General features: G+C 43.6%; 1 protein-coding gene across 3 annotated transcripts in view; it reads right to left on the reverse strand.

Annotated features, from left to right (window-relative positions):
• Positions 1–24,068, reverse strand: part of sema5a (sema domain, seven thrombospondin repeats (type 1 and type 1-like), transmembrane domain (TM) and short cytoplasmic domain, (semaphorin) 5A) — a 155,390-nt gene that overhangs the window by 63,850 nt on the left and 67,472 nt on the right. For all 3 annotated transcript variants that reach the window (XM_085418595.1, XM_085418594.1, XM_085418593.1), the window contains exons 5-9: positions 18,016–18,078; positions 15,230–15,328; positions 10,354–10,567; positions 8,770–9,055; positions 6,307–6,442 (exon numbers count right to left, since the gene is read on the reverse strand). In XM_085418595.1, coding sequence (XP_085274721.1) covers positions 6,307–6,442; positions 8,770–9,055; positions 10,354–10,567; positions 15,230–15,328; positions 18,016–18,078 — 798 coding nt within the window. The remainder of the gene's footprint in view (positions 1–6,306; positions 6,443–8,769; positions 9,056–10,353; positions 10,568–15,229; positions 15,329–18,015; positions 18,079–24,068) is intronic.

Consider the following 24,068-nt stretch of genomic DNA (forward strand, 5'->3'; position numbering starts at 1 on the left):
AAAGCTAACCATGCATGTCCTCTTCAGTAAAAGAGGTCCCAGGCTGGGTTCAGGATCATGGATTGAGGCCCAGTTCACAAAGAATAGTCCTATACTAACTGATAAAGCAGAGAAAAGCAAAATAAGCTTTGTTCTGCACTTGCATCAGCCCAAATGACTGTTTTGTACATAGGATCATGTTTGCTCCAGGATAACTATACACACTCATTTCTTACTTGGTTGAAACTGGACCTTGGGTGGTAATTAGTTCCTGCTGACTAGCTACAGTATGAACATGACAGAGACTTTATAGAGATCAATCCTCGGCCTTCCCAGGGCTGACAGATGAGAATCGTAGAGGGCTTCCCCACACTGGTGAATGGATCAGTGCCCTCGCCACATCAGGAAATGGGAAATTAAAGCCCTGAAGGACAAGCAGGAGCAACACTGAGTGTGCCCATGTGCCAGACTGCCTAAAATGAACTTCCTGCTTGTGCCAAAAATGTGCTGCGTGTCTACGCGATGCAGCCTGAATAGCAACGCACGTGTAAGGCTTCCTTTTGCGGTTTGTCCTTGCATTGTGTGCGTGTCTCTGAATCCCAGAGTGTCGTTGTGACTATATTTCTGCCACAGTGAGACAAAGTCAGACACTGACCAGTGAGGGTCTATGACATCTGTGAATGAACCGTGAGATGGATGTTGTGATTTCCTCAGTACAGTCAAGGTGAGGGACACAGCCATTATTTGGCTGAGGACCCATCCAACATCAGCTGTCTCGTGCATCACCAGTGGACTGCGCTCTGGCAGGATGATAAGTGCCACTCAGAAATCCATCCAGGTGGGTCGGTCTGATAGCATGCTATTCCACTCTCTTCCCCCTAACCTTCCAGGTTATTCAGTATTTTAAAAACAATGTGGGTTAGAACTAAATCTGGTTATTTTATTGGTCAATTTTATGATTATATATAACAGCCAAAGGAAGGCAAAGAAAACTGACACTTTTATTTTCCTGACATCTAAATATAAACCATAATAAGGACATTCATATTTGGGTTTGAGTTGAACTTTAAAGTTTATTTTCAGACATAAGCAATGAATGTGTTTTTACTGTTAGCAATTACAGAGTGACAGAAAACCTATACAACTCATAGAAGGCATTAGCTCCTAATGTACAGCAAACATGACTCATCGCCTGAATAAACTCTCCAGAATCAATCCGCGTGGTTCAAATAAATGGGGGGCTTTTCTTTGCAGACAGACAGGGAATTAAGCTCTCAATCAATGACCAGTATGTGTGTGTTGAGTGATGAGCTCGCAGTCATAATTATCTCTATTTGGCAGCAATCTATAACCCTTTATTTTTGAGGGCGTATTTGTGTACGGTAGACATGTACGTGGCCAGTGGCTTTCATGGCTGCAAGTTTCCTGTAGGTGTTTGTTTGTGCATTCACTCGTGTGTGTGTGTGTGTGTGTGTGTGTGTGTGTGTGTGTGTGTGTGTGTGTGTGTGTGTGTGTGTGTGTGTGTGTGTGTGTGTAGGTTTGTAGGTGTGCTTGTAGAAAGGCCTGAAAAAAAAGGACAGGCTATAAATCCTGTGCTCGTAAATCTAATCCTCCAACATTGACAAATGCTTGATGAAGATGTCACTGAAACCTAGATAAAGTGCGCATCGGTCCAGTGGTGAGGAGCAGCCATTGTGCCTGAGCTTAAGTGGAAAGATGAGATGGAAGAGGAAGAAGCCGTATAAAAGTCTATAGTGCATAGAACCCCCCCACCGATGATGTACCTACATGTACAAGGTGCTGAAGAGGATACATCTGTGACCAGATAAGGAGCACTGGTTTTCTTGATGGTGCTGATGTGCAGAAATGTGAATACGTGGTGACAGTGACAGCTTACAAATTCATATGTATGTGCATGTTTTTTTTTAGAATACTATCACACCCAGCATTTTTCTCTATGTGCATTTCAGCCACTTTTTCCGCAGATAACGTGTCTGCGTTAGTTCTCGATAGTAGGCATCGTGAATACTCATGCATCTGTTGGTGGGAAAACGGTCGAGGGCCATGATGTGTGGAAACAAGGGGTTTGCTCACCACTGGTAGCCATGCCTCAGAGGGATTTGAATCCCTCACGGAGAGCTGCGAGGATTAGCTCATTCGCTATCTGCTAAGCCTGCAACAACTGAGAGCCACTTCTTCTGCTAATAAAGCATTCCCGCTATGCCATCAGTATGGAGGAGTGCTTCAAATCAGAATAAGGTGCTTGGTTTGCCCCTGCGGGTTTTAGGATGGAGCATAAACATAAAGTGCCACTTGTGCAAAACAAGGACAGTTTATTAGGAGGCCCACAGTTGTGCTCATGAGCAGAGGAGAGAGGTGACTGAAAGAGAGAGAAAATTAATGAGAGTGAAGAGCTTCCTCGGACTCTGACCAAGGCCGATCAAAGCAAGCACACATTTATTTATCAGCATACACATGCAGCATGCACACTAAATGCATATATTTCCTTGGGCGTGCTCCCAGCTGTACTGTATGACTGATTTGATTGTGTGTTGAGTCTAAATGACCCCTAGCTTAAAAAGAAAGAGATCAGTCACAGTCACAGAAGGGCAGCTAGATCTCAACTTTACCTCACATACATCCTTTAAAAAGCTGCTCCATCACATATGGTTTTAACTATGCTAGCAGCATGGAGGAATGCATCACTGGTCCAAAACTTTGGCCTTGACAAGCATTAATTTTTGTGCAGACATCAAACCCCAGAGCATAAATCTGATCGACTCTATCTGTAACATTTAGGTGGAGTTCGAAAGCTCTGGATTGGGATAACTGAAGTAATTAGCATTCTCATTAGCAAAATAGCGTTAGCAATAGTGTTAGCATGCTAGTGAGTTTGGTTACCAGGCTTAACCCGGGTTCTCTGTATAGTGAGTGAGGTCTCCATTGCACAGTCAATAACTGTAACGCTTTTTGGCTTTTAGTCCAACAGAGCTGAGAGCATTATTGGGACTAAATTAAACACATTTTTTAAGCATCTACCGTTTTGTGCTAGTTCTGGTCGTTTTTCTTAGTTTATTTCTACTTTTTTCACGCGTGTCTGGGGACCCAGAGCAGGGATCCTTTGTTTACAGTAAGGATCAGCTGTTAGCGCTGCGTCCCGCAGCGGTACTGCCGGCGGACAGACCCGACATTCCCAGCGAGCTGAGGAGGAAAAGACGGGGGTGTCGTGCTGGGAAGGAGCGCCGTCGCCCGAGAAGGAGACGTTATTCCTTCTGTAATCATTGGAAACGTAAGATCTTTGCCCAATAAGATGGATGAGCTCACGTCGCTAACCTGGTCACAGAGGGAGTACCGGCAATGTAGCATCATGATGCTAACGGAGTCGTGGCTAACACCGCTAACTCCGGACACAAGCGTGACACTACCGGGATTTCAGATGCTGCGAGCGGACAGGACGAGAGAGAGCGGTAAGAGGAAAGGAGGGGGACTGGCAGTTTTTGTGAACGACAGATGGTGTAACCCTGGGCACATCACTGTGAAAGAACAACTCTGCAGCAGAGACATTGAGCTGTTAGCCGTTAGCATGCGTCCGTACTATCTGCCCCGGGAATTCTCGCATGTTATCGCAATAACAGCGTATATCCCCCCCTCGGCCAACGCGGATGCAGCCTGTGACACTCTCCACTCAGTGGTCAGCAGACTGCAAACACAATCTCCGAGAGCCCTTCTCATAATATCAGGGGACTTCAATCATGCCTCTTTGGACTCCACACTGCCCACCTTCACCCAGTATGTGACCTGCTCAACCAGAGACAATAAAACACTGGACTTACTGTATGCCAATGCTGAAGAGGCATACAGTTCATCACCTCTCCCTCCACTGGGCAAATCTGACCACAACCTGGTGCACCTTGTCCCTGTGTATGAGCCCTTAGTGCGCAGGGTGCCACCAGCCACCCGCACAGTGCAGAGATGGTCAGAGGAGAGCGAGGAGGCTCTTAAGGACTGTTTTGAGTCGACTGTGTGGGAGGTGATCTGTGACGACCATGGAGAGGACATCGACAGCCTTACTACATGCATTACTGACTATATTAATTTCTGTGTGGATAACACCGTACCTACCAGGACTGTACGGTGTTTCTCCAACAACAAACCTTGGATTACCCCAGAAATTAAAGCTGTCCTCAAGCAGAAGAGGAGGGCCTTCAAATCCAAAGAGGAGTTGAAAAGGGTGCAGAGAGAGTTGAGGGGACTGATAAGGAATGGGAAGGACAGCTACAGGCAGAAGATGGAGAACCAGCTTCAGCAAAACAACGTTGGTGAAGTCTGGAGAGGCCTCAGAACCATCTCAGGCCACAAACAGCAGAACTCTCTGCCTGGGAGGGATGTGAGGTGGGCAAATGAACTGAATCATTTCTTCAACAGATTTGATTCAACCATGAGACAGTCTACAACATCGGCTGCAGACTCACCCACCCCCACTGCTGCTGTTCCACCTCTGACACCTCAGACACTTCACACCTCCTCTATTCACCCTGCTCACTCCTCCCCACCCCCAACAACAGCATCCAATACACACTCAACACAAGGCTCCAGCCTGTCTCTCTCAACCACCCGGGTTAGGAGGGAACTGAGGAGGATTAATGGCAAGAAGGCAGCGGGCCCAAATGGCATCAGCTCGAGGGTCGTCAGGTCCTGCGCGGACCAACTGTGTGGGGTGATGGAGCACCTCTTCAACCTGAGCCTGAGGTTGGGAAGAGTCCCACAGCTCTGGAAAACCTCCTGTGTTGTACCAGTGCCAAAGACTTCACGCCCCAAGGACCTCAACAGCTACAGGCCGGTGGCTCTGACATCCCACCTGATGAAGACCCTGGAGCGGTTGGTCCTGGCTCAGCTTCGGCGCCTAACAAGCTCATCACTGGACCCACTTCAGTTTGCCTACCAGCCTGGCATTGGCGCGGATGATGCCGTCATTCACCTCCTACATCGTTCCCTCGCTCACCTGGAGACCGCTGGAAGCACTGTGAGAATCATGTTCTTTGATTTCTCCAGTGCCTTCAACACTATTCTTCCCTCGGTTCTGAAGGACAAGCTGGAGAACTCTGGAGTGGACCATCACCTCACTACCTGGATTTTGGACTACCTCACCGACCGACCACAGTATGTGAGGACTCAGGGCTGTGTGTCGGACAGGGTCGTCTGCAGTACGGGGGCCCCACAGGGAACGGTTCTGGCTCCGTTCCTCTTCACCATCTACACTGCAGACTTCCACCCAGTGCTTCCTGCAGAAGTTCTCTGATGACTCTGCAATAGTCGGCCTCATCACTGATGGGGACGACAAGGAGTACAGAGGACTGACTCAAGACTTTGTGGACTGGTGCCAGCTGAACTACCTCCAGATCAACGCCAGTAAAACCAAGGAGCTGGTGGTAGACTTCCGCAGGCACAAGCATTCTCCACTGCAACCACTGAACATCCAGGGTATGGACATTGAGGCTGTGGACAGCTACAGGTACCTTGGTGTTCATCTGAACAATAGACTGGACTGGACTCATAACTCAGACGCCCTCTACAGGAAAGGGCAGAGCAGGCTGTACCTGCTGCGGAGACTCAGGTCGTTTGGGGTGGAGGGCCCACTCCTGAAGACCTTCTATGACTCTGTGGTGGCTTCTGCTATCTTTTATGGTGTGGTCTGCTGGGGCGGCAGCATCTCTGCTGGGGACAGGAAGAGACTGAACAGGGTGATCCGAAGGGCCAGCTCTGTTCTAGGATGCCCTCTGGACCCAGTGGAGGTGGTGAGTGACAGGAGAACGGCGGCTAAGCTGTCATCCCTGTTGGACAACGTCTCCCACCCCATGCAGCAGACTGTGACAGCACTGAGCAGCTCCTTCAGTGGGAGACTGCGGCACCCACGGTGTGGGACGGAGAGATTTCGCAGGTCTTTCCTCCCCACTGCTGTCAGACTCCACAACAAAGACTTTAACTGAACAAACACACACATCCACACATGTGCAATAACACTAAGTGCAATAATCTTTTCTGGCATCGTTGTATTTTTACTCAGTTGTATATAGCATTCGTATTCTATTTTTATCTTATTGTATATTTTTATTCTATTTTATTCTACTGTATATAGTATATTATTTTATTCTATTCTGTACAGCTGTGTACTGTATTTATTCTTATTGTATTCTAATTTTTGCATCATAACTTTTGCACTGTCCACTTCCTGCTGTGACAAAACAAATTTCCCACGTGTGGGACTAATAAAGGTTATCTTATCTTATCTTTGTTTGCGAAATAAACAGACTTAAATAGTTTCATTACCTGAAAGTCTGGGTTGGGGTTTGGGTAGGGCAGCCAGGCCGACCTTGAGTTCTCCTGATACTTGAAGGGCCCGTTGAAAGCCTGTGATATGGCACTGAGATTGAAGGCACACACTGCAGAGGCAGCAATGCTGTTTCTGAATGTCAGGAAGATAAAAAAAAGGCAGGAAGAATCCAACAGAGGGTGATGAGAGAATGGAAAGGATGAATGTCGAGACAGAGAGAAACAGAAGTAAGTGTTAGAATAACCAAAATCAAAAAAGGGGGACTATACTGCAAGTAGAAATCTGTTCAGCATTTCTTGGTATTTGTACAGCTGACCTCTTTATGTCTGCACTGCTCACAAACAACACAAATCAAACACTGACAGACAGACGCAGACGCCGGGGTAAGTGATGGTCATTATTGGAATATAAATCCAGCAATGGGACACAATTAAGCTGTTCGCCTTGTCTGATTAACTGTACAGATCTCATGCTTGAAATACAGCTTTGACTTTTTAAGCTGTCAGTTTCAACAAGTACCGGTCTCCTCCCTCGGACGAGAAAGTAAAGAATGAGAGTATTAACTCTCAACTCAAACAGTGAGAGTTGGGCGGTGTGAATTATAATCCAGTGCAGCTATTCATTAAACTCTGTGCCTGTAGGGGGAAATGTTTCCAATACCCTTCAAAAGACTTCTTTTCAGCAATGTGAAGGCACTGACCATACAGAATTGATTACTCAGCTTTTAATAATGGCCTGTGTGTGCACGTGGGGGCGCACAGGTGTGTTTGTGTGTATGAGCGAGGTAGGAGGAGGAAAGAAAGATGGCGAGACAAAAAGAGGGAAAGGGTTTTGATGTTTACGACAACAAAAAAATAATACTTTTCATTATACTCCCATATACCTAATATAGTGTGGAGCAAGATGATAAGCTTCTTTTGTGGGGAATAAATGGGATTTGCAGCCCTCTTTGTAGATAACTTGGGCTATGAGGATGAACATTTCTAGACAATAATATGGTTACACAACACTCAATTATATACACTCGCTGCATAAAATATAACAAAGATATGTCCTGTTTTGTCCTCTATTATATTGTACGATCTTTACCTTAAAATTTAAAATACCTTGACTTGTAACTTTTGCTGTGAACCAGCTATATGTATAACCCAATTTAATAGCATGTTCATACAGAATTTCCCATTTAAAATGAACTAAAATTTATGTGAAAAACATGAAAACAAAAAATATAATTTTTAAAAGAATAACCAAATAAATGCTGAATAAACAACTGAATTATTCTGATTAGTCATGATATCAAAGACCAAGGAAAATAATTTAAAATGAATAATTGGTGAATGATTTGAAACAAACAAACACACACATTTGAAGAAACATTTTTAAGATAACTTTTCTAGGTTTCTGATTTTTCTTTTTTGCTGGAAAATTCAGTCTGACACTAGAAGTGGTTCTCAAATCAAGTCGTTCCAGACTTTCACTTGCTTTTTTGAGGGTATACTTAAAATGTGTTTTGTTGGCAACACACAGCAAAAAGTTTAGTAATTCAGTACCCGATCAGCACACAGAAACCCGAACTTTTTAAAAAACTTGTACAACAATATATGAACTTTTTTTTTTATCACAGCTACAGATTTTTAAAAATCATTTTCTTGCTGCTGACCGATGAAAGTCACTGAACTATTGTTACCTGGCATCAGTCTCAGTGTGTAAAGTAACGCACGTGTTACATTTTTCTTGTTTCTACAAAGAGCTCTTCTTTCATCTGACTTCGATGGCAGTGATCGCCTCCACTACGTGCGTGCCAGCATTTTTGTTTCTTATATGCAAAATGTTATGAATTAAAGTCAAACTTTAAGGTTTAAAAACATATGTTGAATTTTACTTTACTGTATTCACTAAACTAAGACTATCCCTTCATCCATACATCCATTCTCTTCTGCCTTATTCTTATTAGAGCAGCAGAGAGTTGGAGCCTATCCCAGCGGGCATAGGGTAAGAGTACACCATGGGCAGGTCGCGAGTCTGTCACAGGTCGAATACTGAGACCGGCAATCACTTATGCACATACCTATGGACAGTTTAGAATCACCAAACTTTATGCATGTCTTTGGACTCTGCAAGGAAGCCAAGTTGCCCTGAGGGAAGCCACAGAGGTATAGGTACTACCATGTCACCATTTTAAGCTACTGCAATCTCAATATAGACGTAACAGACTTTTATTGTGAAAGGAAAGGACAGGAAGGCCTTTTGGCGTGTTTCTGGTATGGATTAGGCAGTAACAATGGGAAACCCAGGTTCTTAGCAGGAGGAGAATGTCTAGTCAAATAGCTAGCATTAGCCACATGATACTTGCCACGTGAGATCAGAAAGCTTGAGGTGTAGCAACAGTAGCTAAATTATCTGGGTTTTGCTAATTTTCTGTGGATGGAACAATAAATATTACGGTTCATGTCACTCACACATTAGTAGTAAAAATGCCATAGAGCAGCTCCAGCTCAGGCAAGTAGAAAGTTCCCTGCAGCTCGTTGTAGTTGAAGGGGATTTCTCCTGGTCTGGAGCAGTTCAGCCTGGCCTTCATGAAGGTTGTCCACGTGTCCTCCAGGAGGAAGCGGCCACCGATGTCGTTCTTACACACCCGCCCGGCGCGGGAAAACACCGTCCGACCACAGTCGTGCTCCACTGCATTTTCCCGGAAGAAGAAGTATGTGAAGTTGCCAATATCGTAGGATGACACAAAATTCGGCTCTGTTGAGGCAAAGGTTACAAGAGAGGAGGGGAATGAATGGGAGGTGGCATGTCCGAAAGAGAAAGAAGACATAGAAAGAAAAATTGAAGGATGCCAAAAGAAAGATAAAGTGCAGAGAAAAGGAGAAAAAATACAGAAAGAAAACTATTTAAGGTTGTGGGAGTAAGACGGAGTGGGAGAGCGAACGAGGTATGTGCTATGACTGATTGACTCGCAGTGTGTGCGAGCACTCAGCCCACACAACAGCAGGTGATCAGGATTAATAACTACAGGCTATGTTATTAATGGCGTTGTGTTGTAATAAGAAAACTCATTTTTCACTCCCCAAACCTAAAGGTTAGGATGAGAAATGACCAAAACAGGTGTAGCGTAATAGCTTCACCCTATCTGAAACACACGACCTCCACGACACTGTCACGACTACAGCGTTCATCTTTATGTATGACATTATTGGATTTAAACCGCACACTTTATTCTCACTGACAGTGATTTAATTCAGGTTTAAATGAAAGTTACCCCCTCCCCAGCACCTCCTCGTTTCAACTCTTTTCTCCTCTGCACCTTTGGAGGGCAGTGTGGAAAAAAAATCAATTCGCCATAAAATTAGTTATTAAACCGTCTCCCAGAAGGTTGCTGCCAAGCAATGTATGTGGTAGTTTTTAATTTATTTTTTCAATTTAACTTAAATGTGAATCAGATAAAAGTCACTTGCTGACAAGATAGTGATTGACCTGCTCCTCTGTAGGCTGGACACCTTAAGCGCTCTGAAGTCGCCCAATCTGCACTGAGGAGGTCTCTGCTTGAAGTCAGCCTGAACGTTCAGGGGAAAAGACATTGATTTTTTTTTTTTTTTTGTTGGATGAATTCACAATTTTATGCCCCTCCTAGACGGTAAATATAAAGATTTTCTAGTTGCTTAGTAACTTAAGAATTAATTGTTTTTTAAGGTGAAATGCAGCAGAACAATTATGAGAGGAGGATCTTCTTTTCTTAGCATTCGCCAAAACAGCATTGCGCAGCAGATTTAAGGTGGAAGATAATCTTTCAGCAGAGACAGATTCCAACTCCCATGCTACATAAGCATCTGCCAAGCTCAAGCATCGTCGAAGTCACAAACTGAAGCCCCGGCAGCTGCAGTGCTAATGTTCGATAGCTGCGCGGGGATAAAGCAAAAAAGAAAGCAAATCCTCCTATGGTGTTTCTCTCTATTCGAAATGGCCATTTATCTTTATGTAACAACTTTTTACATAGATTTGCATAAAATGTAGCATTCATTTGAACTTTGGCAGCTCCCCACCGTTGAGCCACTTGGAGTTGTACTGGGCAGTGCGCAGCGGTGGCAAGCCGCCCAGGCTGCGGTAAATGGCGGGGTCTCGCCCAGAGAAGTCCATGGCAGTGGCGGCGTACAGCTCCCCGCTGGAGGTGATGAGGGCGGTGGAGTTGTGGAGGGGATTGTAGGGACACCGAGCCATTCCGCTAATCTGATCGTGGATCTCTGTCAGATTAGTCAACTGCAACACAGAGAGAGAAGACAATGAAGGCGAGGAGACTAAAGAGGAAACAAACAGTGAGTGGTTGGAAGCAGACGCTCCATACGCACTACTAAAAGAAGCTTATTTTGATTGTTAGCATGAGTATCCCATGAGTTAAGCCAAAGCAATGAAAAGAAACACTCGTGGGAATAAGAGTTGTTTTCTTCACACAAATGATTATTTTTGAAAACCTGCATAAAAATATAGGACATAGTATCAAAGGGCAGCATTAAAATTCAAACTGGAGGAGTCTGGTAATGTTTTGTTTGTTCCTGCCAATATGCAAATGCTGCAGACTGAAAAAAATGGAAACAAATACTTCCTCTCATTATGTTTTGTTTGGTTTACATCTACTGAGAAACACACACATAGATCTATCTGAGCAAAACCTTCAGGAGCAGCAAGAACACATTTAGAATCATTAGCAACGTAAAACACAGCAACACAGCAGCTGTTTCAAGTCCAACGTTAAGAAACCACCTGTTATAAAACCAATAAAATTCCTAAACCGGCTTCTTAAATCAAGTTACTCTTGGCTGCATTGTTTAGTTGGTTTGGTTTCTGATGTCTCTACAGGACAAGCAGCTGTTTTTCTGGCTGTAGCGCTATTATACCACAACTTTAAGAAGCCCTTCTGAGCTCAAAAAGAGGCTTGATGTGAGATGCAGTCTTCTGTTGCATATTGCCTTTGAATATGAAGCCAAATCCAACTCCCCGCTTTTTAAAAATACTTTACAGCATGACCCCGGCTTAGCACTGACACACTGCTCTGGTTGCTCCTCCAAAAAAAGGAGAAGAAGCACAGGCCATAGCTTAGAGACGCAGCCTTGAATACCAAAAAAGTAGTAATGCAATTTTTAAATCCAAGATGTAATTATATTTTATGGTGCAAAAGTAAACACAGTATACGGGGATTAGCTCATGGTTCGTGCTCCCATCCGAGTTCATCTGAGTTCTGATGGGGGACAAAAAATGCATGACGCAAAATGACTGCACTAATCTCAGGTTTAGACATGCACAAAGAATAATTAAAATTATTCTATTTGCAATTACTTTTCTATCAATCAGCCTCGTTCCACATTTATGACTCTATCCACTCCAAGTGACAGTGCAAAGTCTCAAACGCTTCAAATGCTCCCCTTGCTTTTCACACGTTTTCATCAATCTGTGCATTCCTTCCCTTATTCCATAACGAGCCAGCCGACTTCTGCCGCCAATTTCTCGGAGCTGGTCAATTTGGATCAAGAGTTCTGTTCATTCCTGCCACCCCTGTTCCGCCCAAACCACACCAGACAGAGCGGCCCTGTCTAATCTCTGCCAGGCCGAGATGAAAGCCTGCTATTGACTGGACTCTTTCTGTGGGCCGGAATAGTCATTCTAAGGTCAATCGGGCCATTTAGAAAACCAAGAGCAGCAGCGATAAATAGAACGCAGTGCATCCGTCGCATTTTGAGGAAGTGAAGTGACAGTTGTCTCTATGGCAGACCCGGCAGCTGCGAGAACAGGGCGCTGAAGTGACTCTGAATGCTCCTGATAGAGACGATGCAGAAAGAGACAGCTCACAGTGGAAGACAGATCACTGCGAGTGCCAGCGGGATGCTGTGTATGGTGCTACTGAGAAGCCGTTGAGAGAATTTTAAACTACCCACTATAGCAAGAAGTCTAGCCGCAAGCCCTATGTCTGATCCGAGATGCGCTAGTGGACAGAGTTGTCAACAGTAATCCTCGAAGAGACACGGGGGATATCACTTTATATGACACATCCAGTGCCTATCTGTCAAGTAACCATAAACAGAAGGCGAAGCTCCTTCTCATCCTGTGCTGCAGCATGAGTTATAGTGTATAATCGAATCTATTCCCAACTAGGACCACTATAACAACTTAAAATAGAGACATAAATCAAGAGAGAAAGTCAGTCAAAAAACTCAAATGGTTAACAGCATTTAATCATCCATCTCCCAGCGCTTATTAAACCATTAATATTCTCCTCATTGTCTGTTTATCACCACAGCTGATAGTAAATCTGTCCGAGCGTGATTCCGTCGCCGTTGCTGTTCCCAACTCGTGTTTCACATTAACGGACGTTCAGTGGGTAAATATGACAGCGCCTGATGAAATACTGCTATAATAATGCCATGGCATTTCAACTATATGTATTTTCACAGCGGTAAACAGTCATTACGAGCCAGTGACCTTTGGATTCAGTGCTTTTGGACAAAAACAAATGTCATCATAATAGTAAGCTCCTGCTTCCTCCTCCTCTAAACGCACAACAGAACGAGAGCTAGATATCTATGCTATGGCCTTATTGCTGTTCTAAGGTAAGAACAATACTCTAACATTTTAAGCGCTGCTCTATACTTAACATCAGTGAGCATTTGTCACCACCACCAACAAAAAAAAGGTTCTCAGCTGACACGTCAGTTACCAAGAAACATGGTTATTAGTGCTGCTTTTATAATAAAAGTGAAAGGGCTGCAGCCACTCGCAAACCGGTGGTTACTTCACGAGAAAAATATTGGGTTGCTCAACTGTGTCAAGAGCCTGCTGAAACACAATAGCAATTCAAAATGAAAAGTCCAGCTAAACATCCTTTAAAACACGGGATTAAGAGCTGCAGGGAATTTGAGTTAGGAGGAGAGAGAGAGGAGCGAAAACCTTGCGTCACGGTAGAAAGAAATATAGGAGACGAAAAGACAATGTGATGTGCTAGAAAGGTGCAAAGTAATTGCCGTGACTCATGAAGAAGGACAAAGCAGAACAGATGAGACAGGGAGTCTGTTTACTTGCAGGCCAGCACCATGATTTTCAGGAGTAATGAGCTTAAGGCAATGTTTTGATTACGATGCTTAACAAGTCTGAGGTAACACGACATCCAAAATAAGAGAGCTTAATAAGATTTATTTTGTAATTAGTCTACATCCCAGAGTGCAAAACAGGAGGCAAGAAAAGCCACAAGAGCTTGTACAGAGAATCCTGTGATATTAAGATCTCAATCATACCTTGATTAAATGTGTTTATCAACCTTGACCTTTCTTTCTGACGACATCCACCGATCAATCAGTCTTAATATTTGGAATATTTGCAGGCTTATTAAAAAATAACGACTTTCAGGGATGCTCGAGAGAACAACTAAACTGGCAACTCGAAACTCAACATGAAAGTGAGACATACATACTCACAAATATAATTGTACAGATAATGTTGCTTCGTCAAGACCCCTTGGTATCACATTTTAACAAACCCAATATCCCTTTTTAGTATGATTTTTCAAAGTGCAGGCTAGCCTAGTACCTGAAGACGGGGTATATAAAAAGATTTCCATAAGCAGGCTGGAGGAGTAATAAAAACTCAAGACATTCATCTAGAAGAGTCTTTGGCTTGCTTACCAAAGCCAAGATCTAACCAAGGCATCTTATTGGACCACTAAGACCTCCTTCATTTAGCCACCATCCAATCCACAGGCAGGAACTACATTGGATCTAGATTGTCACTTTTACCTATGAACCCATGAGCTGTGGGGAGTAACTGAAAGAACAAAGTCGTGAACACAAGCGGTGGCTTCCTCCAAAGGCTGGCTAGACTCAGTCTTAAACTTAAGGAAAGGAGAAAAGTGACATTCAAAATGAAAAATGAAAATCCTTCAGATTACATCTCTCAGCTAATTTGGCAACACATTGGTATTGCTTTGTAAGAGCTGGAGGAGATGACTGGGGAGAAGGAAGCCTAGTCATCTCTGGTTAGACTGCTGCTCCCCTTGAACCCAGCAGAAAATAGATGGATGGATAGATGGATGGATGGATGGATGGGTGAATGGATGGATGGATGGATGGATGAATGGATGGATGGGTGAATGGATGGATGGATGAATGGATGGATGGGTGAATGGATGGATGGATGAATGGATGAATGGATGGATGGGTGAATGGATGGATGGATGGATGGATGGATGGGTGAATGGATGGATGGATGAATGGATGGATGGGTGAATGGATGGATGGATGGATGGATGGATGGATGGATGGATGGATGGATGGATGGGTGGATGGATGGATGGATGAATGGGTGGGTGAATGGATGGATGGATGGATGGATGGGTGAATGGATGGATGGATGGATGGATGAATGGATGGATGGGTGAATGGATGGATGGATGGATGGGTGAATGGATGGATGGATGGATGGATGAATGGATGGATGGGTGAATGGATGGATGGATGGATGGGTGAATGGATGGATGGATGAATGGGTGGGTGGGTGGATGAACTGCTAGCTTATTGAACAACAGGCCTCTGATATTATTGCATGAAGACGTAGCAACACTGCAAAGACTACATTTTATTGCACATGAATTAATCTTTTCTTTCGCAGGTGCATGTATGTGTTATGTCGTAATACTCACTACCAGTGTAATATAACACTGAAAACATAGGTAACGAGCCAAAATACTAGCAGACTATCACTCTTGAAGGATTTACGTAATATATTAATAATATACCAACTTCCCTTGAATTAACACTATCAGGGATATAGTAGATATAAATGATATAAGTGATATAAATGATAAGACTCTGTGTGAAAGTTAAGGTCAAAATAATGCAGCGTTGCAGAAGCCAAGACAAATTCTGGCATTGTTCATACCGTTCGGTTGGTGCAGATGGGGGTGAAGGCATTGGTTCCACATGTAAACAGCCTGTTCCCATTTACCAGTAGCACCCTGATGTAGTTCTGGCACTCCTCCTGTGGAAACACACCAGCAAACACACATATCGGAGTTAGCAGTTAGCAGCAGTGCCATTATCTATCCACTGACAAGCAACAGCATCAGGTAGAGACAAAATTACACTTTATGCCAATAAATGAGAAAAACACCTGCAACCACAGGAGGCCTACTCTGGAACGTGGGCAAGCTAGACAGAGTCAAATCAAGGCTAATGCCCACCTGGCTTAGCCAAGTCACCTCTTAATTCAACAGGGGCTGGATTTGGAGAGGGATCTGAATAAAGTGAAGAACAGATAAATGTAACGGCTGCGGGAGAGTACCACTCAGGATTGGTTTAGAAAATAGCTTTGTCTCTGTTGGTTGGTCAAAAAGTGAAATATAAAGTGTAGACTCTCATACACTCTATTTAATCATCACTCTTTTAGCCAGCTCTCTACATTAATCAATTCAAACTATTTTCCTCTAAATTATGCTGAAGTACATGTTCACAGCTCCTTTCTTGGCTCAGTCCTCCTCTGAGGTTTTGGCCCGGGTTTCTAGCAAAACCACTCAGCACTTGGTTAAAAGCGCACAAATAAAGTGGGACTGACGGAGTGAGTGATTGATTGAAAGAATGATTGTCGCTGAAAGTCATGAACTCTGAATATAACGGTCCGGCTTCCACAAAGCCTTTCTGGCAATTTCCATCAGCAGGAGTCATTTTGTAGTAAATGTTACAGCAGGAGTCAGTATTCATGTCAGAGAGCGGCATTTGTTTTTGTCCTAGGACAAGGTAATAAACTCATAGGGTCTCCTCCATCTGAAAGGGGCCATGGCTGGGTTGGTGAGGCCCCTCATAGAAATTTAAAACCTTATAAATCTGCTATTGTCTGAGCCACTTGAAGTGCCCAGGGCAACCCTAACTCCCCCTCTCGAGGGTCTGATTTAGGAGTGGAGGGCATCACAGCGAGGATGGAAGGAAGGAGGGTAAGGACTTTTATTTCCCCCTATCAAGATGAAGGCTGACTCGTAAAACAACTCGTTTCCTGGTGCTAAGAACGGCCAAAGTATGTGTGTATGTGTTTATTCGCGTGTACGAGCAGTCGCGCCTAATGTCATGCGTGCCTATATATCTGTGCTGTTTGTGCAGCTTGTTACGCGCTGTATACCCGCATGCGCGCGTGTGGGTGGAGGAACAGGCGTGGGTTGTGAAGGGGCCCGTATAATTCAATCCTTCACTGCAGTTTGTTTCTAGAGTAAATACCAGCATATTTAATATTTGCCCAGCCTCACAGTCTTGACTTGTTTATGAAAACTTCCTGACAAATGTTCTGCGTCCATACTGTAATACAGAGACTGCTGCGCTTGGCTCTCACATTATAAAACAAAACAGAAGCAGCAATCAAGTCCTGTCAAGTCAATTTAAGTCTCCTTTCTTTTCCCAGCTGGAATAAATCAAATACACAAAAGAAGAGCGGATGCGTGCATTAAGAAAAAAACCCCCAAACAATCACTTGTAAATTCACTCAAAGCACAGGGACGGTGTCTGTGTAATAGCTTAAGCGATGGTATATTGCTCCGCATTGAGCTAGGTAATAAACCATCGAAAGCCCTGTCAGCTGCCGGAGAATAAAGTCTTTTAATGCTATTCTTAGTGTACATCACAGGAGCTGATCCTCAGAAGGGAACAGTGAGCAAAACAATTCAGCCTTGCCAAACAGCAGTGACTCTCAAGGACTGAGGTAGCTTTGGTCTGTAATTCACAACAGCTATCTTATGCTGGCCAGCCAGTGCATGCCTATTATGGGTCCCTAACCACCTTTCACAGGAGGATAAATACACAGTAGTGCGCGCGCACAGACACACACAGATCAGGGCTGGGCAGTTCACCTACAAGTCAAGTTTAGCCACTAAACCATCTGTTTTGTAGGGGAATATGCACGCTAACCACGTACAAACACATACACTGCACAGAACGAAACAATAGGAACTCCCTTTGAACAAGATCCATAAATAGAGGCTAAGGTGTAGTGGGAAGGTCTTTACTTCACATTAAGTTGATTTGAATTGTCTTTGAGGTATATCTCATATAGAAAGCAGGGATTCCCCATGTGTCCATATGTTAAAGCCACATTAGAAGCCCCACGTTGCTTTCAAACCTCATTATGTTTCATCATAATTTTTCCTTTGTGTTCTTTGAACCCGATCAACTGTTTCTGTAAAGACAAAAAGGCTGGTAGATCCATGATTAGCGTCTTTAGAAGATTTCTTTCCTTTTTTCTTTTTTTTTAGCTTTCAAGTCAAAGCTATTATACAGCACTGATGTGCTGGTGGGAACATCTGGGCACTTCATTTCCTCCAGTGAACAGCATTCATTCAGGTGTTATTTTTGTAGATTACCAAACCCGCAGGAAAAAGGTTGAGGAAACATGAAAGCTGCGGGGTTGTAATTTAGAAAGTCTTTCAGCAAATGCTGAAGGATTGCATTTTCGTTCGTAATCGACTATCTATTTTGTTACTCTAACAAAACATTTTGGGAAATTCCATGAATTTTCACATTAATATCAGTTCTGGTGCACAAACGTGTGCAAGAAAACAACTGTAAGTAGCAAGCGAGACGAGTTCACTGAAAAATACACTGAAACTTGTATTTTTTTTTTCTTTTAAATTTAGTGACAAGTGTCCGATAAAGCACAATTACAGTTCAGCCATCGCCTCAACTCACCTCAGACTTTCCACGGCTGAAGCAGGCTCCCTTGGTGAATTCATCGCAGTGCCACTCAGCCTCCTGCAGAGAAAAAGAAAAGCTGTGTAAGGCTACCAATAAACCATCAAGAAGTAGCAAACACTGGGCGCCATGTCATCATCATGAAGCACTTTGAAAAGCACTCACTGAGCCCAAACAAAACAATGCCCAGCTCTAAGCCATGGGCATGATTCCCACCTTTTTGAAGTCAGTTTGATGTTTGTTGACTAGCTCGGCAATACAAATGCCACAGAAGACAGGAAAACACATTTAGAAAATCAAATAGAAAAGCATACAGCATACAGCGATCGACTTGGGTGAGGAGGGAAGGATTCAAACAGAGGCGAAAATTAATTTGACATCACATCTTCACTGTACTCTCAGAGGCACACACACGTTCTCGCACGCTCTTACGGCACACACACACGCGTTTATAAGCCCTGTTAAATACAGACATGGAATCCAATTAAGGTGGATAGCAAGCAGAGACCCCCAAAAAATGAGACGCAAGAGCGTGCAAGCCGAATGTCAATTTGATTTATGTGTGAGGGAAAAGGAGGGCTCTTAAGACATAACAGGCGAGTCCCTAGAGTAGGGTGTCAACGTGATTTACATGTGAAGGAGAAACAGAGGGACGCCTCTGACATTTTAAGGCAGCAGGAGGAAGAATAAGAAGATAAAGCTGACTTTTTCTCCTCCAAGGGTGAAAGCACCAACGTGCTCCACTTTCTACCTTTTAATTTCCTCGTAACCCCTGGAGAAGGGGGCTTCCTCATTGATAAAAATTCTCTATTCATGAAATGCCTGCTGGCCTTGGGAGGGCAGTAGGCCACTAAGACGCTCGCACTTGTGACAGGCAGAATTAACCACCACTGCCACGAGCTCTGCATGACTGGCAGAGACACGAATACCTAAAAGAAAAATTGGCTGGTGAAATAATACGCTTAATGCCGAGTCACAAAAAGTTTCCAAAAGTGAGACTATTTAACTTCCGTTTTTTTTGTTGCCCACAGCAGTACAACTTTCCTGCAGTAATAACCTGGAAAGTAGCCAGAGGTGCAGTACTTCTCTCTGTGGGAATATAGTAAATATCGCTAACTGACAGAGAATATTAGATTTCACCTTGGTATCAGGACTGTTTTATGCCAGGACAAGAGGGGGAACGAAAGCTGAACACCCCTTAGCATTTAGTAGAACTTTTATTTCTTCTTCAGAAGGCGGCAGAAGTTTATGCTGCGTTTTACGACAAGAGCTTTTGTTTTCTGCTTCAGTGACCTTTGGGAGGCATGGAAACACCTAAATGTGTACACAGTTCAGTAACAGGGAGGAGGGGCTTAAAGGAAGGAAAGTGCTCAGTGTGTGTGCTGCAATTTGGGGAGGATAAGATATGGGACATTAATGGACGCTGGCTTCTCTCTGTCTCTTGTGTGTCACTTCCATTCCAGGCCAAAGCTGGCTATTCTGGGGCTGTGCATCCATCCACTACACAAACCATACACATCAGCACAAACAGCACAGCCTGCACACACAGCACCACTGCTGGTCCCAGCTGAATTCAATGTGGGTGCTGAAAGCGCTGAGAGCGCTTTAGCTAATCGCATGGGGGGGTAAAGAAAAACTGTTAATGGCCTGAAACCTTACTCACAAGCTTTCAGTGTAAAAAATCAGTCATGGTACGAGGCTAAATTACAACTTGAAATCACATTAGTGGGAGCAAAGTGTTTCTTTTTGTCATCACGGGACAATCATGTGATTTATCGTCATCCTGAGTGGTGCAGAACGTATTTTCGGAATAATACATATTCTCATTTCATATTTAAGACATCAACTTTACAGCTACTGAAGTAGGTGATGTCCACGCGCAAGTTAAGTGGCGATATGCTGACATCACAGACTGCTAGTGCCACCTAATCTGACTGCCCAGGCTCAAATGGTCCAGAGTGGAGAACAGAATCACAGCCGAGCTAAGCAAGCGCCAGTGTCATTAGGAAACATTAAAAGCTCATTAGAATGCTATTGTTCAGCCCCTGTGCCTCCAAGATGAATCTGTCTTAAACTGAAATATGTCTGGAATGTGCTGTCATTAAGTAATAATAATTCTTGGCTTTATCAGAGGAAGCTGCTTCACACAAGTCTTTTCTGTGCCTTTGTCACCTAGAGGGAACTAGAATAAAGACATAGAGGGGAAGCAAAGAAGATAAGACAGAAAGAGAGTGTCATGATCCTGGGCCATGTTGGCCAGGATCATGACAGAGTTGCAAACGCCACTTCTGAAGTAAAAAACAAAGAAGTGAAAGCGAGAAAGAAAAGCAGCCACCTGAGGTAGGCTCCTAATGCATAAACTGGAGTGCAGAGTAGGGGTGCGCATTTCATTTTCCCTAAAGGGCCACTTGAGAAATAGGGACCCTGGAGGAGGGCTGTACCAATAAGTTGAACTCAATTCTGCACAATATTTCTTTTATCTCTTTTAGAAACCTATCGATTTAATACAGATAAGAGTAGATGTTACAATTCGGCAATGGAAATTTGCAATAGGCGCGAAATATTTCATTAGCATTCCCATGTTGTCCCATTTCAGCTCCAGGCTATGCAAGCATAAAGCTACCCCAATAAACAAGTAGTCCCTTTCACTGAGTGCATTGCTGCCAGCCCCTCTGGAATCTCAAACTCTTACGTTATTTCACGTAAAAAGATAAGCAACTCTCATAAAGCGCTATGGACTAACAATCAAAACCACACACTCACACACACACAAACACACACACACCAGTAATAAATAAAAAAAGAAATAAACAAGCAGTTTCCTTTAAAATGTGTATCTTTTATTTTTTGCCTGTCCTGTTTGGCTCTTTTGCCATCAGAATTATTGTCTAAAGGCGAAGAAAGATGCCCAACGGATTTACTTTACCAAATGGACCATCCCAGCCTTGCCGTAATGGTCTATTTGATTCACCTTTTATTGTTTTTTTTTAATTTTTTTTATTTTCACTTGCTAGATACAGGACAGACTTGAATGAGGAAAAGAAAAGGGAGAAAGAAAGAGGGGGAAAAAACAGCGGAGAAGAGGGACGGGGATAAAGGGCAAAAAACAAAAACCTGACCGAGCCCCAGGCCGAGGGCACCCCACCCTCGAAGTGGCCCGAGCGAGCCCCTTCGAGGGCACCCCACCCTCGAAGTGGCCCGAGCGAGCCCCAGGATCCAGGCCCCGATAAGCAGCCACCAAGGAGTGAGCCGGTGTGTACCTGGATGCCCATCCCCAGACACAAAGACCCACCAACGCACCGATGTCTGAGGGCGTCTGCCACTGGCAGGGGAAGTGGTGGTAGGGAGAGATAGGCCTCCATACCTTGGAGGACCTGAGATGTCCCCAGAGAGGTGGCGTCTGATACCCAACCTGACATATAGACACAGACATACAGGTACACACAGATACAAACATCCATTCCCACCCTCATGCTCTCATATGCAATTACTCAAAACTCACCCAACGTGGAGACAGACATAAAGAGACACTGTACACACAATCACACTCCCCAAGCGTACTCTAAGCCCCGGGTCTAGGTACCCTTGCCGCTGGAGGGGGAAAAATGTGTATCTGATTTCCCACAAAATTGCAATAACCAGCAAGCAATTCTCTGATAGGGAGTTTATCAATGAATGCTTTGTGTCTAAAATGTGACTGTATAATTCGTATTTTATTGCACCTAAGATAAACAAACCAATACACAACAACAGTGTTGGAGGCTGAGTGGATGGAATCAACTAGATAATGCACACATTTTCTGGAAATGTAGAAAAATTCACATTTTCTGAGTCAAAATTAACTCAGCTGTTTGTGATATATTAGGTTAAATAATTCCCAGAACTTGCCTTGTTTTGTATCTTGGATACTTGAAAGGTGCTGTAGCCTACATGTAAAGGGCCGTTACTTGGCTAAAATTCTCCTTTCTGCAGCAAAGATCACCAAAAACTGGATTAAGACAAAGGCACCAGGAAAGAAGCAGTGGGTAGGACATTATGGAGATGGAGACCTTTACACGATGTATGCTTAATTGTAGGGTTTTCAAAGGAAATAAAATCTAAATAACTCCTCCATCATTGGTCATTCTTAGTTAACAGTATATATTTTGATGGGTATTATAGGCGCCCTCCCTATACAGCAAAAATAAACAGCCAGAAAAGAGTTCACAGTGTTTATGACATCCAGGCAGAATGCAGCAAGATCCTGGAGAGATGCTGTCAGCACAGAAAAGACAGGCCACATTAATCATGAAATGTTTATTATGTTTTCATCTGGTCCAATTTGTCTCGTTGGTGGGTGAGAAACAGCGGAACTGCTCAACTGATCATTTGGTGGTCGGGGGATCATTTGCTCTGCTTTCCTTTCTGTAAAAGTCATCGCACACCACTGACTCAGACCAATAATTATTTTAGAATATCAGTGAAAAAGTTTATTATATAGTACTTTCTATTTGTAGAGACACAACAGGAGGCCAAACAAGAGGTCTTGAACGCACACGCTGCCAAATAGCTCAGCTGTAAAGAGAAGCTTGTGCTTATTGTCAACAGGTCTAAACACAGCTGTTTGGTCACTGCAGTACTAGCTCAGGTTAGCTTGACAGATCTATAGCTGCTTGAAATGTTAGCGGTCAATATTTTTACTCTTTTCTTTTCTAAATATTTTCTAATTTCTGAATTTTCTAAATGGAGAAATTTTCAGGATAATTTGTACGAATACGCCTGTTTGTTGTCACATTTTATTTATTTTAAGCATCACTGCTACCATCTAGTGCTCAGCGAGAGCTTGATGGACAGTTTTATTTTTAACCAAAGCGGCTAAAAAAAAAAAATAGGAAAATTAAAATAGACTGGAATAGTATGTTAAGTAACATAAAATGTGATTACGATGCAGAAATTCAGTTAGGCAGAGAGAATTTACCACAGTCATTTGTTGCTTCAGGGAAGAAATGAAAGCAGTGGAGAAGAATTTTTTTTTTTTTCCTCGCGTCCACCCTCTATCCTGCCCCCTGTAATGGGTGCAGTCCTTAGAGATGAACCATTGTGCCCAAGTCTCTCGTCAGCCCTCACACTGAGGGGCTATTGTTAGGTGTGGTGGGTGCAGGAGAGATACAAAGGGGGAGTGTAGGCAGGGAGGGAGATGGACAACGACAGAGGAAAGAACAGAAAAGGGAAAATAAGGGACAAATAGACAGGGGGGAAACAACAAAGCGAAAACAGAGTCCAACTTAGGAGTCAGCCAGAACAAGGCAGACTGTGTGGGCTGAGTGAGGTAGTCAGTGAGATGGAGGAGGGAGTGAGGAGCTGAATTCCAAAACAGCAGTTTCCAGACATGATATTGAATATATTTTGCATAAAGAGGGTCCAGAGAACACACTCGCTGCTGACAGCTGTCTAGCTTTGTGAAATGACTAGCTGTGCACCTCATTACAAGGGGACGGCGGGTTGAGAGTAAGAGCTGGACAAATCCTGTGGGGGGAAATCTAATCTGGCTTATGAATATCTGATATTACCTTCTGATGTGCTGGCACAGTATTTACTATTCACATTGATGTCTGCTGATGTAAGCTGCTGGAAGATTTACACGCGAAATTGGTCTTGATGTCATGCCTTTGCCAACGTGTAGGTCCGTGTCTCTACTCATATCATCGTGACACTTTGAACGGATGAGTCCGTGTAGAAGAGACCCCCTGCTACTGTCTGCCTTTTACAGTATACTCACAACTATTATGGTTGAACATGCCGTCGCGTCCATGATATCACTGTACGTGTCTGCATCTCCAGTTCCAATCGTGCATTTTGGTCTATGCATTTAAACGGCCAAGTTAGCGGCCAAGAGACAAGGCCGTGATATATTAGACATGCAAAAGTGGAAAAAGTCCTTCTTTTAAAAAAAAAATTTAAAAAGAGGGGGACGGGGTGAAGGACACAATACAAGAGGAAGCAAAGAAAAATAAAAGCACAAAATACATCTTAACAGCATACAGTGTCTGTTGCCAAGGGAAACTGTTATG

Source organism: Rhamphochromis longiceps, linkage group LG9 (genome assembly GCF_057381845.1).
Source record: "Rhamphochromis longiceps isolate RC_006_pf linkage group LG9, R_longiceps_female_GT1.1, whole genome shotgun sequence".
NCBI lineage: Eukaryota > Metazoa > Chordata > Actinopteri > Cichliformes > Cichlidae > Rhamphochromis > Rhamphochromis longiceps.